The following is a 20168-nucleotide window of genomic DNA, read 5'->3' as shown; positions in this document are numbered from 1 at the left end:
TGAGCATTGAATTTTGCTATTGTTAACTGCTCTGAGTCGCCCGAGGGCTGAGAAGAGCAATATACAAATATAGTAAATAAATAAATTGATACTAACTTCTGCTTAGTGTGTTACAGCACACTAAAGATTAAAATCATCTTATTCTTGGTCCATGTTAGAATATCAATCTATTTGGACTTAGAATCAACAAGATTTGAATGGCCATTAATCCAAGCCTCTGCTTGACCACATTTTAAAACCACCATCTTTTTTTCTGTTATATACAGCAGTGAGGCTGATGTTTAGACAATGTTTATATTTCTTGTAATGAAACTGGAATTCTCATAATATTGCCAAAGCTCACTGGATTGGCAAAAATACCTGGAGTGGAATAGGGAAGGGTGATTTGATTTCCTAGTGTAGCTATATCCTGTTGTTTAAAGTGCTGTAACTTAAAATATAGATGTACGGTACAAAAATTAATTGGAATGGATAAACTCTTTTAGAATCAGACAATGAATGAACATGGGAAACTGCTCATGTTATTCATTGCATTTGCTGTGGCCAATGTCATTGCTTTCTGTAGTAAATTAATTGCTTTCTACATCAATCTTTAGATAGCTTTTAGGTTTTTTATATTTAGTATTGAGCTGTTTTAATATTAAATGCAAGTCCGTCAAAATCCCAAGGACATATGCTCTGTACCTTTCCATATTTATCAGCATGATGTAATTGTTATTATAAATTCACCTTAGAAGATCAGGTTAATTACAGAGAAATGTTGTATGTTACTATTTAGATATGGTGCCAGTAATTTACCGCCACGGTTAGAGGACTGCAGTTTGATTGAGTCTGAATTGATGTTTTTATATGTGCATGTGTTTTATTTTATTGTATTTTATATTGTGTCCACTTTTATGTTTGTTTTTAGGCACTTTGTGCCGTTTGTAAGCCGCCCCGAGTCCCTTCGGGGAGATGGTGGCAGGATATAAGAATAAAGTTGTTGTTGTTGTTGTTGTTGTTGTTGTTGTTATATGATAAGCAAATGGTTTTCAGGGTTTTTAAATTTGCACACTTGTCAAATCAAATCAAATCATTTATTTCGGTCATTAACCAGCACAGGAAATAGTCACATTTTCATACAAACTTGGTATGGTTGGTACATTAAAATATAAATATAACTACTGAAGCACAATATGGGTGAGGGAGCGGAAAGGGAAACAGGGTAAAAACATACAATGCCCAGATCCATCACCAAATTGTAGATTCAGGGAAGAAGATTTCTGCAGTTGTCTGCAGTTTCCGTCAATAAATTGTCCAAATCTACAAAACGTAAATTCATAAAACTTCCTAATTGTCAAAAACTGATATCAGCCCACACTGGCTGGCTGTGAATTCCTTTGAGTTCAGTGAGGCTTACTTGCTAATAAGTGTCCTTGGCATTCTGCCTTAATTTTCTATGGCCCACCAATGGTCTGGAAACTGTGAGTAGGGAGGAAGGAAGAGCTTGCTTCGGTTTACATACACTCCCTTGCTTGTTTACCCAAAGGCAATTATCAGTTACCAAATGAGAAGCTTTTTGTAAGTTTGTCGTATTTTTACAAGCTGACACCATCCCGAATGTATGCTCCCAATTATGTCTCCTTTTCTTTTTCCCTTCACTCTAGGACAGTGGTTCTCAACCTGAGGTCCCCAGATGTTTTTGGCCTACAACTCCCAGAAATCCAAGCCAGTTTACCAGCTGTTAGGATTTCTGGGAATTGAAGACCAAAACCATCTGGGGACCCCAGGTTGAGAACCACTGCTCTAGGGGTAATGAAAATGGAGATCTGTTTTCTTTTTCACTATTTGGGATCTATAGTTTGCTGTGTATGTGTTCTCAACCAGCACAAGGGTTTAACCCAGGGGTCCTCAAACTTTTTAAACAGGTGGCCAGTTCACTGTTCCTCAGACCATTAGAGGGCCAAACTATAGTTAAAGAAATACATGTAATAACAATAGAGAAAAATAATAAATGTAATAATAATATTAATAAATGTAATAACAATAGAGTAAAATAATCAATGTAATAACAATAATAGAGAAAGATGCTACTACTACTACTACTACTAATAATAATAATAATAATAAAATAAAAGGGGTCTGGAAACTGGGAAATGCCCCTGGGGGGCTGGGGCTGGCCTGCGGGCCATAGTTTGAGGACCCCTGGTTTAACCCATTGCGCCATTGGGGGCTCCTATGGACCTTTTTGTGACATACTAATTCAAAAGCATTTTTGAAAACTCAAACACCAACATGGGCTTTCTAAAGACACAATTGCAGCCTTAAATAACCCAGGGTTTCCTGTTCTTGTTCCAGTTCATTACTGTGAACTTAATGCCTGTGCCATGAAGCATGTGCTGAATGGCAGTTTAGGGATTCTCTAAATAAATAGGCTCACGGGGCTGTGTTACATGCTCTTAGTGAGGGGATGCTGACATACGAACACAGAAATGCAGTTGAGTAACTTTAGATTCTGGACTGAATGCTCTTATAGTTGCTTCTTTTTAGAGAGTCATAGGTACCACTTTGCTTCTTTCAAAATGTTGCAAACCAGAACTTCTGCTTTTGGGGTCTTTCCTTCTTATTTTGTCCTCAACCCTGCCCTGACAGCATGAAAAGCATTAAAGGACATTTTGCATATTTGTCTGATGTATACATTCTGAACTTGAATGAGTTGCATTTGTGTGGATCTGCCTCTTACGAAGTGTTTTAATTGAGGTCTTCCATTTTTGTTAAGCAGCTAACGGTGGTGTCAGTCGCCCCACAACCTCCAAGCTCCCCACAGAAAACAGTTGGCGTCCCACTAAATGTTGCCTTGGGGCAGCAGATTCTGGCCGTGCAGCATTCCACACCATCTTCCCCGGGAAAAGCTGTAGCAAACAGTACAACTGCTCAGGTGTGCACTAATGTAACTTGCTTGTGTCTTGTTACAGATATTATTGAATATGCATCTGTCCTATTCCTGTTTTCATTTTGGTGTACTCAAATGAAATACAGCTGAGCAAACAGTTTATTGCAAACTTAATGAGAGCAGTGGCTTTGTTATATCCAAAATAATATTTATACTGGCTATCTGTAATGTAGTATGATTATAATGTATTTCATAATGAAAAACAGGCAGATAGAAGCATATATATATCAGACATGGGCAAACTTCAGCCCAAGTGTTTTGGATTTCAACTCCCACAATATCGTCTGTTGGGAATTGTGGGAATTGAAGTCCAAAACACCCAGAGGGCCGAAGTTTGCCCATGCCTAATATATATCATATACCTGTACTTTAATGTGAAGTGTGAAGGTAAACAGTGCCAACCCTCATTGGAAATATTTATTTGCCAACAATAAAAATTAGAAGGATTTCTATAATAGAACTTTATTGTTCTTCAACAGGCTGTGAAATCTGCAGTACAAACCCTGACTGTAGGTGGAGTGAGCACGTCTCAGTTTAAGACCATAATTCCTTTGGCAACAGCACCCAACGTCCAGCAGATTCAGGTACCTGGAAGCAAATTTCATTATGTTCGGCTTGTAACTGCCACAACAGCCAGCAGCTCAGCACAACCAGCCACTCAGAACCCCAGCACCAGCACAGCACCCCTTCAGCAAGGTAAGTAACGTAGTTAATTGAATAGTAGTGCCCTTAATTAAACCAAACAGTAACACTCAATATATTTAAGAAGTTCAAATGCCAGTGCTTCAAATAATCATCAGCTAATCATCTCCTAAAGATACAGTACTGGTACTTGTAAAAAATTCCTCCTGCTTGTGCAGTTGTTTCTCTGCCATTTCTTCCTGGTTTTGTTCCCCATGTTCGGGTTTCACTGATTTCTGGTTCTTCAGTTACTTCCCCAGTCAGCTTTTCCAAGAGTTACACATCTCTTTCATATCAGCTGTAAAGTCCTTTCTAATCATAGAATCATAGAGTTTAAAGAAACCTCCAGTCCAGCCCCCTGCCAAGAAACAGGAATATTGCATTCAAAGCACCCCTGACAGATGGCCATCCAGCCTCTGTTTAAAAGCTTCCAAAGAAGGAGCCTCCACCACACTTCGGGGCTGAGAGTTCCACTACTGAACGACTCTCACAGTCAGGAAGTTCTTCCTAATGTTCAGATGGAATCTCCTTTCTTGTAGTTTGAAGCCATTGTTCCGCGTCCTAGTCTCCAGGGAAGCAGAAAACAAGCTTGCTCCCTCCTCCCCGTGACTTCCTCTCACATATTTATGCATGGCTATCATGTCTCCTCTCAGCCTTCTCTTCTGCAGGCTAAACATGTCCAGCTCCTTAAGCCGCTCCTCATAGGGCTTGTTCTCCAGACCTTTGATCATTTTAGTCGCCCTCCTCTGGACACATTCCAGCTTGTCAATATCTCTCTTGAATTGTGGTGCCCAGAATTTGACACAGTATTCCAGGTATGGTCTAACCAAGGCAGAATAAAGAGGTGGCATTACTTCCCTAGATCTAGACACTATGCTCCTATCGATGCAGGTCAAAATCCCATTGGTTTTTTTTGCCGCCACATCACATTGTTGGCTCATGTTTAACTTGTTGTCCACGAGGACTCCAAGATCTTTTTCACAAATACTGCTCTCATTGATTGATAAAATCTGGGTTAATCTGATTGTTACTTTCTGATCCACAAACGCTCACAGTTCTTTAAAAGCCATTGACCTTGAAATCTTCTATGGCCCTTTCCACACAACTGAATAAAATCCCACATGATCTGCTTTGAACTGGGATATCTGGCAGTGTAGACTCAGATATTCCAGCCCAAAGCAGATATTGTGGGTTACTCTGCCTTAATATTCTGGGTTATATGACTGTCTGGCAGGACCTTAAGCAACCTTCCTGACAGTTGGTCTAAAATATCAAGGTTTTTCTGTCATCAGTTTAGCTTAAACACACAATAACTCTGCTGTGCAAATTCTTTCTAATTCTCTTTAAGGGTTCAAATATTTACTTCCTATTAGTTTCAGACTTTTTGAAGTATATGAAGCAATCTTTTAAAGTTTGGAGATGCTAGTGAGGGACTCTCTGCTTACAGCTGTTTGTAACTGCAGCTTTGTTGATTTATTTTCCTTTAAGACTGAGTTTGTTAACGTATCTCAGATAAGTAAAATAATGCAGGCCCAGAAGGGAAGATAATAAGTCTGAGATAAAGAGCTTCTTACAAAGTTATACCTTCTGTTTCTTCATTAAAAATGGACATTTGGCACTGCTTGGAACTGCTTGCCAGAAGACAAGATGTGGGTGGGTTTTATTCATAGTCCTTGCTGACCTTAGATGCATGACACCATGATAAATGCCACAGCCAGACATCAAAGTCAGAAACAGAAAATTGAGAACAATCTTCGAACTCTTTTTTCCTAAAGAGTAATTTTCTCCAGTTGTTGATGTTGTTGGACTGGAGTTTTCTTCAAATGGTAGTTTCTGTTGGGCAAGTAGGCTTATTAACAAAAGACCCTCCTCATAAATGTACAGCAGAGCAACTTATTAGCAGCAGTGTGACCCAGCACCAGTAGCCAAAAGTAATAAAAAGAACAACAACACACAAACCAATATATCCCTTCCATAGGAGGCTTTTCTTTATAGCAAAATAATATGGTTGCACTATTTACAAGAACAAGGTTTCCATAACGCAAACAAAGTTCTTTATACTTTTTTGCTTCTGTGCTGGCCTTCTTTCTCATGCAAATAAATAGCTTTTTTTCCACAGAGCGTCCTCTCACACCAAAGTTACACAGTAGCTTTACACACAGCGGCCTTCACACACGATGGCCGCTGGAGCTGCACACAAAATGACCTTCAACTTGGGGCTTCTCTCATCAAAACTTCTCACACCACGCCTATTCAAACTGAGGCCTACTAACACTGAGGCCTACTTCCCACTGAGGCCTTTCTCCTATTGAGGCCTTCTCACACTGAGGCCTTTCTCCCATTGAGACGAACTAACACTGAGGCCTACTTCACACTGAGGCCTTTCTCCTATTGAGGCCTTCTCATACTGAGGCCTTTCTCCCATTGAGACGAACTAACACTGAGGCCTACTTCACACTGAGGCCTTTCTCCCATTGAGGCCTTTCTTCCACTGAAATGAACTAACACTGAGGCCTACTAACACATTGAGGCACTTCTCCTACAGAGACCTCTCACAGACTGAGGGCTACTAAGCTACAGACACACCTGCATATATTGAACTGCATCTTTTGCTGAGTCATTTAATCTGTTTAACCCTTTCAGTGTTTGACTTACATTTTTATAATTAAAAATACCTAGTTAATTTATAATATTTCTCATAGTTTCTTTGACTGGGAGCTTACTGGGGAAGGAACCTACACAGTGGCCATCTTGTCGAGGTCTCTTATTTTAATGCACTTTAGAATTCCTTCAGTGCTATCGAAATACAAATGAGTTCAGTCCACATATTTTTTGGCCCTACAATGAGATCCAGAATGGCATTCTGCCTAGTCAACAAAATAGCTCTTTTGCCATTCTCCCTCCAACACTGTGACACTGTGGGATCAAAGGCAGCCAACATTTCTTGGTGATAGTGAGCTGAAGCATGGTGGAACCTATTAGATAGACTCTCAGTTTTGGACAAGAACATGTTGCTCTGGCTAACCAAAGAAGCTGTTTGTCAGCTAAATGGTTTGTATCATATGTTGCATGTTGCGCCTCATGCAGTTTCTTTTGAACAGCTAAGCCAATGGTGGTGAATGCAACCCCGGTGCGGATGTCGGTCCCAATTGTTCCAGCAACACAGACAGTGAAACAAGTAAGTTCTGTGTACTATCCACCTTCTTTCAGTTACCTGGAATGTCTTAAGACATTTGTAAAATAATTTCCCTCAAAAGTTTAACACTTTCTCAGCAGTGGCGATGTCATTAAACTTTTCGTTCCCTTTCAGGTGGCACCCAAACCAATTAACACAACTTCACAGATAGTGACCACAAGCCAGCCCCAGCAAAGACTCATTATGCCCGCCACGCCACTGCCACAGATCCAACCAAACCTCACCAACCTTCCCCCAGGAACTGTCCTGGCCCCAGCTCCTGGTGCAGGAAATGTGGGATATGCAGTTCTCCCGGCTCAATACGTCACACAGGTATGGTGTTGACCAAAATCATGAATGAGGAGTGTATGAAGCTTATATTTAATTTGCTTAGGGAGACTTGAAGGTTTGTTTACTTGATAAATTGGTTTAATATCAGCAGCAGCAAAAATGAAAAGATCCAAAACAACCATGTAGTTATGGAGGAATTATATAAGAGGTTTATCAGTGAGAAGAAAACCAAGGAGAACAGAATTCAAATGCATTACCTCATTCAAGGTCTATGGATGTGACCCAAGATAGGAATGAGTTTTGATTTGCTGATTGGCTATAGCAGGCCTGGGTAATCTTCAGCTGTTAGGAATTGTGGAAGTTGAAGTCCAAAACACTTGGAGGGCTGAAGTTTACCCAGGCCTGGGCTATAGCATTGATTCCTAGATAGCGTTAAATAAAGCAGGGTGTTTTGCTATATTATAGTGATGGGTTGATGAATTTTTCAGCGCATGCACCCAAATAATGTGTTGGTGTTATGAGACAGCAGCACTGAAATAAACTTGTTAAATTCATAGAAAAATATAACATTATAAAAGGGGGTTTCATTGCCACTAGAAACCTATGTATATATTGAACCTGAGAATATAATCCAAGATGACAAAATGTTTGCTCCTTCCTACAAAAAGGCATGAGCAATGCTTTCTGACTCTTGAGCACAGAATAGCAGCATGTGATTAAGGTTGCTTATGAAAATACTAATCTACAAGCAGTAAGTCATGTACTAATGTTATGCTCTTTTAGCTGCAGCAGTCATCCTATGTATCCATAGCAAGCAACGCCAGTCTTAGTGGGACATCTGGTATCCAGACCCAAGCCCGACTGCCATTTAATGGGTGTGTATTGTACAGATGAGTTAAAATTGTATCTATTTTTGAACAATATTTCAATCAAATGGGAAGGGAAATATTCATGGAAAATGATGTCCATTATTTGATTGTTAATCTTGTATATTTTTAGGAGCAAAACCCCTTTTTCTCCACAGCACTGCCTCCTATCTTTTTGTTTTGTTCGCATATGGTCTAGTTGACTCCTTGTGTCGTTTTAGCCATTAGCTTAGTTCACCACAAAGACATGGGACATGAACAGACATGAACATATGTAGTTCAAACAGATCATTTGTAAAGCCATTACAGATATTATCACTACTTTTGCTTCCATCCACTTGTCATCTGGATTCCTCATCATAGGCTTACGATCTAAATCAGATTCAACACACAAGGAAAGTGGATGGCAGTGAGGGTAGGCATTAATTCCAGTAGATCCTGCCTCTTCTTCTCTCCCTCTGAGACAGGGCAATGGGAGTTGGGGATGGAGGAAGAGAGTAGCAATTGTTCTATGTCTTTTAATTTGGAATAATTGAAGTTATGCCTAATGGCTGGCAAAAGCGAAATTACTTGTCATTGGTAGTAACTGGCTATCAAGGAGCAAGGCCAGAGCAGATAGTGTGGTCCCTATGGAAAATGATCCTAAAGTATTTACCATCTGGTTTTGTATTTCTCTTGTGGCACATAGTGTGCTCTGGAAACAACTGTCGATTATGGTCCTGTTTTCTGAGAATGGAATTTTAGCATTGTGGAGTTGAACATGACTTTTCCAAAGCCACAGGCTCTTCACCCTCATTCTACAGCTTTGCCCTTATATAGTAGCCATCCTGATTTTTTTATCCTTTGAGAAAAATACCTGAGGACATTATCATTTTATTGTTTTATACTATCTTTTTAAATTAAGAGGGATTTTATCACTGTTTTAACTACAATTGGGTCAGTTTTGTTGTTATCAATTTTTACCTTTCTATATTTTGTTGTATTTGTATTTTGTTGCACTATTGAGTGCTTTCTGTGAGCCGCCCCAAGTCCCTTTGGGGAGATGGTGGCAGGTTACAAATAAAATTTTATTTTTTTTATTTTAATTTTTATTGGTTTTGCGCTTACAATAAATAGAGGAGAACAGTGAAACAATGACGTGACAAAGACGAAACAGAACTACGAATACAACCTAGTAATAAGTACGCCTAGAGGTACAGCGAGTTACTCCTAGGTGTGAAACACATACATATCTAACCAACAAACGTACATACGGTGCCCCTTGGATCCCCCCCTCCCCCCCCCTATAAAACCGACTTCCCCTCACCAATCATTTACAATGGTTAGTTCTCCCGCATGGGAGACGATTTATACAATAAATAAAGTTATTACAGCCTTTCTCTCCTCATTTCTTAAAATGTGTATTGTATATGTATTAAAATGGTTTTATACTAACTTTTTTGTATAAATACATATACATATACAATACATATACAATACATATTATTTCTTAAAACCTTATTTCCTTTTCTTAGTATTCTAAATTTGCATTCCTTAAAGTGCGCTTCCTATTTTTAATATTACATTTGTTTTAAACATTAGTACATTTGCTACATCCTCTCATGGAGCGGCCTTAGTCCGACCCGGTATTCCCATATCTTTCATTCTCGATGTAATTTTTAAGCAAACTCCAGTCTGTCATTTCAAAGCCTTTTCCAGTGTTTTGTCTTAACCAAAAGGTCAGTTCATCCATCTCTTGAATTTCTATCAGCTTTCCTAGCCACTGGATCATAGTTGGTGTCAATTCTTGCTTCCACATTTTAGCATATATCATTCTAGCGGCTGTAGTAAAGAAAATAAATAGTTTTTCCATGTTGTTATTGGGGAACAGCTTTTTATCAAACATTCCTAATAAATATAGTTCTGGGAGCACTGGAATTTCTAATTTTAGGATTTTCCTACACTTGTTATGGATAGACCTCCAATATTCTTTCGCTTTTGGGCATAGCCACCAAAGATGGTAAAAGGATCCCTCCCTCACTTTACATTTCCAACATCTGTTGTCCGTATTCCTATACATTTTAGCTATCATCTGAGGTGAGAGATACCAGCGATGCAGCATTTTTAGCCAGTTCTTATTTTATTATTTATTATTATCGTTACTGTTTTGCAGGGTAATTTCTTCTGAATCTGCAAATCGTCCCAGAAAGCCATGCAACTGTACAAAATCACTGTGTCTTAAACTGTAAGTATAATCCTTTCTGTTGAAAACTTCAGATGTTAAACATCCCAGTTTCTCTGGAGCAATTAGGTGAATATATTGGAGCTGGCTCTTAAGATGATAAACAAGTGGAGGTTTTGAGTCTTATGGATTCTAGGCAGTTATCTAGTCTCACTGAGCAGCAGAGGATGTGACTACAATCTGCACAGTAGCTATTAAGCCCCATGAACATGGTAGAATAAGGCCTTTTTGTGATGGGATATGCCACTCGAGGTCAGGATGTGCTTGGAGGCAAGTCTTCGGCGAGCTTGGTTGACTGAGTAAGAAGTGTAAGCAAAACTTCTGCCTAATGGACCAAATGGGCTGCAAAGCCAATAGAGAAAGTCTGTCTTTTTCTTTCACTTCAGGAAAAACCCTCTCTTGGTTCATAAATAAGGGAAGGACCAGAAGTCTCATTTTTCTCATCTAAAAGTTTATAGCTCTGATCTTTGATAGTGATTATTCCTCATAAGTCGACTCCATAATTTTTACTTCATGAAACAAGGCTTGAGTCACTGTTAAATACCCTTAAAATGATTATTGGCCTATTATGAAGCTGCTTGGAGGAATTGGGGCAACCTTTTGGGTTTGCTTTAGTTATGCAGTGTGCAAGTTGTCTTCTCAGAGTCTAACATCATCTGGGGAGGCCCTGCTCTCGGTTCTGCCTTCCTCGCAGGCGCAATTGGTGGGGATGAGAGACAGGGCCTTCTCCGTGGTGGCCCTCCGGCTGTAGAATTCCTTCCCCAGAAACATTAGATCAGCCCAGTAAAAACTTGGCTTTGTGACCAACCGTTTGGAGAACTGAGAAATAGAAAGATATGGAATTGATGTGCATTGACTAACTGGAACAGCCAGACTACATTTAAGGATCATGAGATTATCTGCAAATGTATTATATGTTTTTAAACTGTTTTGATGTAGTTTATAACTCTATTTACATATTTATAATTGTACATATCCGATGGCTTCGTATGGTTGCCTACTTGTAAGCTGCCTTGAGTCTCCTCTGAGGTAGAGAAAGGCGGGGTAAACATGCCGTAAATAAATAAATAAATTATTAGCTGCTATTTAGTGATGTAGAACCAACTCCTTTTTCCAAAACATTGTTGGCTTTTCCTTTATAGGTATTGTGATTGCTTTGCCAATGGCGAGTTCTGCAACAACTGCAACTGTGCAAATTGTTACAACAACCTGGATCATGAAAATGATAGACAAAAAGCAATCAAGGTAGGATATCTTTTTTAAAAAGAATACTCTAGTGGGTGAATCCTAAAGTGTATTTCTTAATGTCATTGACACCCTTTCATACTTTGTTATCCTTCCTAGGGTGGATGGTATTGAGAGGCATGATAATTATATTTTTAAAAGTTTGAACTCAAGACTTTCAGCTAATTCTTCCTGCAAAGAACTGGGTTTGAATTTCCATCATTTACCTTTGTTGAACACTTCCTTGCCTCTGTCTTCTTAGGCCTGCCTTGATAGAAACCCTGAAGCATTCAAGCCCAAAATAGGGAAGGGAAAAGAAGGTGAATCGGACAGGCGGCATAGCAAAGGTTGCAACTGCAAGCGGTCTGGATGCCTCAAAAACTATTGTGAATGTTATGAGGTAAGACTAGAAAAAACATTGTGATTTTTACCCTTTGAATATGGTATTCCCTTCCTTCTCTTGAATAAAAAAATTGTAATACAGGAAGTATTTGTAGTCCTTAGATGAAAATGATATTCGTATAGAGAGGTTGAAAGGAGGAATTCATTATGGCACTGGCTGTCCCCTGCCACGCGTTGCTGTGGCCCAGTCTGTGTAGATGTGTTTTGTGTGTATATATGTGTGTGTACATGTGTGTTGTTTATGTATTTGTGCACCGGGACTGTGGCGCAGCTGGCTGGGAGTCAGCTGCATTAAGATCACTAGTGACCAAAAGGTCATGAGTTCGAAGCCAGCCCGGGTCAGAGTGAGCTTCCAACCAATTTGTGTAGCTTACTGTCGACCTTTGCAGCCTGAAAAACAGTTGCATCTGTCAAGTAAGAAATTTAGGTATCGCCATAAAAATCTCCAGCAAGCATGCAAAGAATGAGGAAGTACAAATGGACGGTGAAGCGACAATTCCCCTGGTGACCAGAATACCCTCATGAAAGCTGGAAAGTTAAATAGCCACTGTGTGTCTGTCTATATAGGTTGTGTGTCTATGGCATTGAATGTTTGCCACCTTGCGGGGTGAGAAGGGCGGAATATAAATACTGTAAATAAATAAATATGTGTATATATTTGTGTATATGTTTATATGTGTGGTTTTGCGCATGCATTGTAATGCAATTTTTATTTTTTGGCTTTTTTAATCTCTTCTGCTGTGTTTTTCAGTGTTTTTATGAGTGATGGTCACTCGTTGGCCTTATGCATGTATTGTGTCCAAATTTGGTGTCAATTTGCCCAGTGGTTTTTGAGTTATGTTAATCCCACAAATGAACATTGCATTTTTATTTATATAGATTGTTAGTTTGGATTAAAAAGGCATATTTATTTGGCTGGTTTCACTGAAAGGTATCTTAAACAGCCACACTAATTTTGAATACTGAATCAAATGCAACATTATATTTAAAATGTATAATATTTTTCTAGGCGAAGATTATGTGTTCTTCAATCTGCAAATGCATTGGCTGCAAGAACTTTGAGGAAAGTCCAGAGCGGAAGACATTGATGCATTTAGCCGACGCTGCAGAAGTACGAGTCCAGCAACAAACGGCTGCAAAAACAAAGCTATCCTCGCAGATTTCCGACCTGCTGACAAGGCCAGCACCAGTACTCACCAGTGGTGGGGGAAGGTCTGTCCATATCCATATTGGCTTTGTGTAGTTTCTTAAATGTTACAATCAGTCCTGAGGTTAATCAGTATCTTGCAGTGACAAATGCAAAAGATACTCCACTTAGGCAGAAAAAACGAAATGCAAAGATACAGAATGGGGGACAATGCCTGGCTCGAGAGCAGTACGTGTGAAAAAGATCTTGGAGTCCTCGTGGACAACAAGTTAAACATGAGCCAACAATGTGATGTGGCGGCAAAAAAAGCCAATGGGATTTTGGACTGCATCAATAGGAGCATATGTCTAGATCTAGGGAAGTAATGCTACCCCTCTATTCCGCCTTAGTTAGACCACACCTGGAATATTGTGTCCAATTCTGGGCACCACAGTTGAAGAGAGATATGGCAAGCTCGAATGTGTCCAGAGGAGGGCGACTAAAATTATCAAGGGTCTTGAGAACAAGCCCTTTGAGGAGCGGCTTAAAGAGCTGGGCTTGTTTAGCCTGAAAAAGAGAAGGCTGAGAGGAGATTTGATAGCCATGTATAAATATGTGAGAGGAAGTCACAGGGAGGAGGGAGCAAGCTTGTTTTCTGCTTCCTTGGGGACTAGGACGCAATGGAGCAATGGCTTGAAACTACAAGAAAGGAGATTCCATCTGAACATGAGGAAAAACTTCCTGACTGTGAGAGCCATTCAGCAGTGGGACTCTGTGGTGGTGGCTCCTTCTTTGGAAGCTTTTAAACAGGCTGGATGGCTATCTGTCAGGGGTGCTTTGAATGCAATATTCCTTCTTCTTGGCAGAATGGGGTTGGACTGGATGGCCCATGAGGTCTCTTCCAACTCTATGATTCTATGATTCTAGGTTCCCCATGAAAATGAAAATAAAAAATAAAATAGAAAGAAACTATTTAGGTCCAGGTTATCCGAAGGACCGTATCTCTCTATGAACCTGGTAGAAATCTACAATCAACTGGGAAGGGCCTTCTCTCTGTCCCACCACTTGCTCAAGCATTCTTGGTGGGAACAAAGGAGAGGGTATTTTTGGTGGCTGCTCCCAGACTGTGGAACTCCCTCCCAGCAGAGACCAGGCCTTCCGCAAGCAAGTTGACCTCCCTGTGCCAGCAGGCATTTGTGGGAAGGATGGGGGCACGCTGCTGGGGAGGTTGTGAGTGTGATTTTGGGGGGAAATTTACTTTGAAATGTAATTTTAATTATATTTTAAACTGTATTTTAACTTGTATTCATGACAAAAATATTTAATTGCTTTTTAATTTTTGTGTTTTCTGTGTTTTTAAATTTTATTGGCTTGTGTCATGTTGTTGTCAGCCACCTTGAGTCCCTATGGAAAAAAAAGGTGGGATAGAAACAACAACAACAATAATAATGCTATTGTTTGTTTACCTGAGAGAACACCTCTCTATGAATTTCTCACTTCTCCAGCGTGACTGTGTGGCCATGCTGAGTGGTTTTCTTGCTAGGAATCTCTAACTCCTCCAAGCAGGACTTTACATTCCCATTTCAGTGCAACCTTAGAGTCATATTGAAGGACCTAGAGATTCCTAGAGATAACATTTTACTCAACTAAATCTGCAAAAGTCAAACCCGCAGGAGGACCAGCTGCATTACTCAGAGAGGAAATAGGATGTACATCTCTCCTGTTGTGTCATTTCTCCTGTCAGCTTCACTGGCAGCCAGTCTGCTACCGAGCACAATTCAAAATGCTGGCTTTAGCCTATAAAGCCCTAAACCAGTGGTTCTCAACCTGTGCATCCCCAGATGTTTTGGCCCTCAGCTACCAGAAATCCTAACAGCTGGTAAACTGGCTGGGATTTCTGGGAGTTGTAAGCCAAAACACCTGGGGGCCCACAGGTTGAGAACCACTGCCCTAAACAGTTCCAGCCCAGCTTACCTGTCCGAACTATGAATCACCTTGGGGATTAAGATCGTCTGGAAAAGCCCTGTTCTCAGTCCTACCTTCTTTGCAGGTGGGGACGAGGGACAGGGCCTTCTCAGTCGTGGCCCCTTGGATGTAGAACTCCCTCCACAATGACATTAACTCACCCCCCTCCCTCCTGGCCTTCAGAAGGAAAGTAAAAACGTGGCTTTGGGACCAAGCCTTCGGAGAATAGTTGCAGTGCAATAATAGATATGGAATATGTACAATAACTATTGGAACGGCCCTTGACTATGATTATGGTTGGCGTGATTTTTAATATTGAATGTGATGTTTTTAAATGTTTAATATGCATTAATTAATCTGTATAAATAAAAATGTAATGTTAGTTTGTGGGATTAACATAACTCAAAAACCACTGGGCGAATTGACACCAAATTTGGACACAACATATCTATCAGGCCAATGAGTGACCGTCAATCATAAAAACTCTGAAAAACACAGCAGAAGAGTCTTAAAAAGCCAAAAAAAAAAAACCCAACACATGTGCAAACGCACATATATACACATATACACAAATATATACACACACATACACACACAAAACACATATACACAGACTTGGCCACAGCAATGCGTGGCAGGGGACGACTAGTTTAAATTATAATTATATGTTAAATTATAATTGTATGTTGCTTTATGGCATTGAATAAATGCCTATATGTAAGCCACCTTGAGTCCCCTTCGGGGTTGAGAAAGACGGGGTATAAATATCGTAAATAAATAGATAAATAATAATTACTTCACAGTTTGAATGCTAAAGGATGTATCCCTGACTCGTGCTCTTGACACATATTGTGAAACTTGCCTGAAATAAAGCTGGCTTCTAAAATAAACCTGGTTTTACCACCGTGATACATGCAAGCATGTTCTTCTCTTGCCAGGTTGCCCTTTACCTTTGTGACGAAGGAGGTTGCTGATGCGACGTGTGACTGCTTACTTGCGCAGGCGGAGCAGGCAGAGAAGGCGGGCAAGTCAAAGGCGGCAGCAGAACGGATTATTCTGGAGGAGTTTGGGCGTTGCCTGATGAGGATCATTAACTCAGCAGGGAAGTCTAAAAGTGACCCTTGTGCCATGAACTGCTGACTCTTGAAAAGGAGCTGAAGTCTAAACAGGACACTAAAAGGCACGTGGACACTTTGTTCTCAGCAGCCGTCTTCATTCTTAACTCAGTGCTGCTTGGTTTTCGTTGGCGTATGTTGATATAGAGCTTTGTAATGACGAGTACCATTGTAGCTTAACTTTCTTCTACTTAACATCTGCAATGTGTATATTTTTTTCCCCACTGCAATGTGTATATATTTTTTCCTCGCCCTCTAAACTATATACAGGACTGTGCAGAGTTGCGAAGGCTTCCCCCCTCTTTTGCTGTTAACTCTTTAACTTATTATTTGACATGTATAGTATTCAATTTTGTATAGAGGGAGGGGGAACAGACACTGCCAAGTCTATTAGAAACACCTCTTGGGCACACTTGCTTTGAAACGACCGGTGAATCTTGGAGACATGTTGCTAGTGTCTTCACTCAGCAACACAAGAGCACATTGATAGTCCCTGGACAAGTTGGTGGTGAACAAAAGTAAATAGAAAGAAATATTTGTAGAAAAGCGACTTAGAAAGAGATGCAAATCTGCCTTGTTGGTTGCAGTTCTGACTTCAGTGGAAGACTTAAGAGTAGCACATTAATGTAGCTCGCTTTGGAAATATATACAAATATATGAAAATCAAGGTCAAAAGGTGTGTCATATCTTCAGATTGCCGTAAAACATTTTTGGTAATTTTTTTTTAAAAAAGTAATATATCACTGTAGTACACAGTCCAAATTTTAATAAACTGCATTCATTTGGTTTTGGACAAATTTTAATGTAACTAAGAGAATTTTTAACATGACTCAAAACACCCTTCAGCCCTCTGAAGGACCGGAGGCAAATTTATCTTGATCCTAGCTACCATTCAGGAAACAAATTCTGTGTAAGTTCCTGATCATCCACATATGTTCTATTATGGCAGTATGACTCCAGTTACAGTAACAGTACTGTATATCATCTTAAAATTGTCTTTATGTACTTCCAATGCATAATTACCTTTAACTACTGACTGGGATGAAACTGATAGTTTGCCCACTAAGTGTCAGTCTTCTCTTCTAAATTAGATCCCATATTAAGCTCTTTTTGAAAGGAGGCCATCCAATTTATGGCATTGAAGGAATCTCCTTTGTACACTAAAAGTGACGTGTAGGATCGTAAAATCAGTGGGAATGCATAAACATGAGTCAAGGATTGTTTTCATGCACATCTTAATGCTGTTGGGGGCGCGGTTCTCTAAGGATGAGATGTGCATTTGTATCTGTAATAGTTATGTATAGATTTGGCTAGAATAAAAACACAGATCATTAGATGGTACTAGTCCATCCTAGTTCATTCGAGACCGTGGATTTCTGTGTACTTAAAGAGCATTTGTTGGATTGTGATAATGTGACCGTGGATTTGTCTGTTTACAAATTACCTAAAACCACATCTTCTCAAATAGCAGGAAGAGATCTATCATAGAAATGTGGGTGTTTCAGGCTTTTTAACAGAGAGCAAAGTCCTAGGAAGAATTCACCCAAGTTGCTCAAATTATCTGTACTCAAACTAACCACAAGCCATGTGTACTTTTGATATGCTTCAATTCGACTGATACTTTAGAATATAATGAAGTAGTGCAGTATGTTAGCTTTGCACTGTATTTTAAAAAAACTAGACCTAAAGATTACTTGGTGAAAATAGAAAAAAGGATTAAATTGCATTGTTTGAATGGAGATGCTTAGAAGCGAGAATATTTGTGACAAATGCTATTAAAATGTTATAAACACAACTGCATGCTTTTCTAGCATGGCAAAATATTCAACACATTTGGTTTTAAATTCTGTGTTTGAATTGCAAAGCACTTCCTCGCCATCTTAATATGCTCTGTAATTATTATGCTGCAATTCTTTAAAAGGGACTTTTTCACAATACAACTGTACATATGTATTCTATTATGTACCTGTGCATGCATTGCACAATAATGACTCACACACACAACTCCCGAAAAGGAAGATGTCAATTTTTGCAGAATGTTTAGCAAGTAGTGCTCTTCATTAGAAAAAAAATGTGCTATCTTTCAGAGAACATGGTGAGAACTCGCCTTTTGCTAATTACATAAGCATCTGTAAGATGAGAGATTTGTATAAATGTAAATTAGTGTAAGTGGACAAAGTAATATTTGATCAAGTTATTTTTTAAAAGAATATGCATCCTTTGGACTAGAATTAAATTGGTGTTTAATTTTGTACATAGTCTGTCTTATTTGAACTTATTTGCACCTTTTTTGTGATGTGTAACTATTTATATAAGTGTGTGAAGTTGGGATTCCAGTTGTAGATTATGTATGATGAGAACTACGTGTAAAAAATTTGAAAAAAAGGTGCAATCAAAGATCTAGTTTTCTGTCTCTTAAAAACAGGCTCTGTCTTGTACTTAGCTCGGTTCTTCCCTTCTTTCACCTCATGTGGGTTTGGTGTTGGGGTTTTTAACAAAATTAAAAATAAAAGCTTAGTCCTTTGTATTAAATTGCTCAATAAGCTGGTAAAAATAGTCAACTTCTCAGGAGATACAGGGAGAAAAGGTATGGAGGAGCACACCTGCAGCACGATTGTCTCCACTTCTTTGGAATTTTGCAGTATTCTGCCGAAGCCCCTGTGGAAACGACTGGCAGGTGCTGAAACCTTTTGTATCATATTTAATGTCAGCAGATTTTGAAAGGGGGGCCGTATTGGGGATTTATTTTCTAGTTCCGGTTTACATCTAAATAAAGTTAAATTTATATTTACTAGACTATTCAAAGAGGACACTTTTTCTATATTGTAAAAAGAGAACAAATGTCAGATAAATCACAAGGAAAAATAAAATGTTTATACTATTATGTACAAGTGGAATTCTTTCACATTTTTCTTTATTAATTAGGAATACTAAACTGTCAAATCTTATCAGTATCTTGGTTTGGAAGCTAAGCCCTCTGAGGAGCGGCTTTGCGAGCTGAGTATGTTTAACTTGAGAGCGGAGACATGAAACTACAGGAAAGGAGATTCCACCTGAACATTAGGAAGAACTTCCTGACTGTGAGAGCTGTTCAGCAGTGGAACTCTCTGCTCCGGAGTGTGGTGGAGGCTCCTTCTTTGGAGGCTTTTAAGCAGAGGCTGAATGGCCATCTGTCAGGGGTGCTTTGAATACTATTTTCCTGTTTCTTGACAGGGGTTGGACTGGATGGCCCATGAGGTCTCTTCCAACTCTATGATTCTATGATGCTATGTTTAAATATTTGTGTAAAGAAGCGCTAATCCCACTAGATGCCACCAAAATTATGTAAGGAAGTATTAATCTTCTTTAATGCCACCAATATTCTGTGAGGAACCTTCTTCTAAATATCAATTAAGCTGCCACCAATATGTTTAGAGACGCTGGTTTATGTCTCTGTTTATCTTTAGTTGTGTTGTGAGGTGACTTTGGTAGTGTGGAATGCACAAAGCATAAAAGCAATGGAGGAGGCAGGTTTGAAATACAAAGAGAACAAGTTTTATTGTTAACAGAACGTAATTGTTGCAGTTTTGAGAATGTGAACTTGGCACAAGGCTTGATGTTACAAAATGGCTGGTTTGAGTTACATTCAAGCTTCTGATGTTACAATTCTATAAACTCCTTCTTTAGTGAAGTGCTTTTATTACTTCAGAGTTCCCTATTGTGAATGTCCACACTGTTTGCCCTATACTCGGAACAAACCACTGATCACCAGTCTTTCCTTACTGGCGATCCTTAAAACCCCCTCTGTTAGATTCTTTAACCTAAGCAATCTAACAAGGTAACACCTTCAGCTCTCTTGCTGAAGAAATATTCACAAATTCTAAGAACTGCTGAATTCTCACAGCTTCACAACCCAGAGCCCTAACTGACTCTAAACCTCTTCCCCGGGTCTCATCCACCGGACTAAACTACTTTTCCCCAGAGTCCTTTCTTGACTCTGCTATTTCCCAGAGCCCTTAACTGGCTCTGCTCTGCTCTTCTCCTCAGGGTCTCTTCCTCCTGACTGAATATTAACTGACCTTTCAAACCTTTTATTCCTTAAACTCCGCCCACCTCCTCTGAGGCTTTGTCACCATGGCAACCTATCTCTCTCAGCTAGGCCCTGGCAACAAATGTAATACATAAATACAG

General features: G+C 39.5%; 1 protein-coding gene across 5 annotated transcripts in view; it reads left to right on the top strand.

Moving 5' to 3' along the window:
• Nucleotides 1-18882, top strand: part of LIN54 (lin-54 DREAM MuvB core complex component) — a 41754-nt gene extending 22872 nt beyond the window's left edge. For 4 of the 5 annotated variants that reach the window (XM_060779309.2, XM_060779311.2, XM_060779312.2 and 1 more), the window contains exons 6-15: nucleotides 2759-2917; nucleotides 3412-3628; nucleotides 6715-6791; nucleotides 6924-7121; nucleotides 7863-7954; nucleotides 10098-10169; nucleotides 11309-11411; nucleotides 11653-11790; nucleotides 12802-13004; nucleotides 15822-18882. In XM_060779309.2, coding sequence (XP_060635292.2) covers nucleotides 2759-2917; nucleotides 3412-3628; nucleotides 6715-6791; nucleotides 6924-7121; nucleotides 7863-7954; nucleotides 10098-10169; nucleotides 11309-11411; nucleotides 11653-11790; nucleotides 12802-13004; nucleotides 15822-16023 — 1461 coding nt within the window. In that variant the 3' untranslated portion in view covers nucleotides 16024-18882. The remainder of the gene's footprint in view (nucleotides 1-2758; nucleotides 2918-3411; nucleotides 3629-6714; nucleotides 6792-6923; nucleotides 7122-7862; nucleotides 7955-10097; nucleotides 10170-11308; nucleotides 11412-11652; nucleotides 11791-12801; nucleotides 13005-15821) is intronic. The other variant, XM_060779313.2, reaches the window with a different exon arrangement.
• Nucleotides 18883-20168: the final 1286 nt, after the last annotated feature.

Source organism: Anolis sagrei, chromosome 5 (assembly GCF_037176765.1).
Source record: "Anolis sagrei isolate rAnoSag1 chromosome 5, rAnoSag1.mat, whole genome shotgun sequence".
Classification (NCBI taxonomy): Eukaryota; Metazoa; Chordata; class Lepidosauria; order Squamata; family Dactyloidae; genus Anolis; species Anolis sagrei.
The sequence above is the reverse complement of the archived record's forward strand: the minus strand, read 5'-3'. Positions and strand labels throughout refer to the sequence as shown.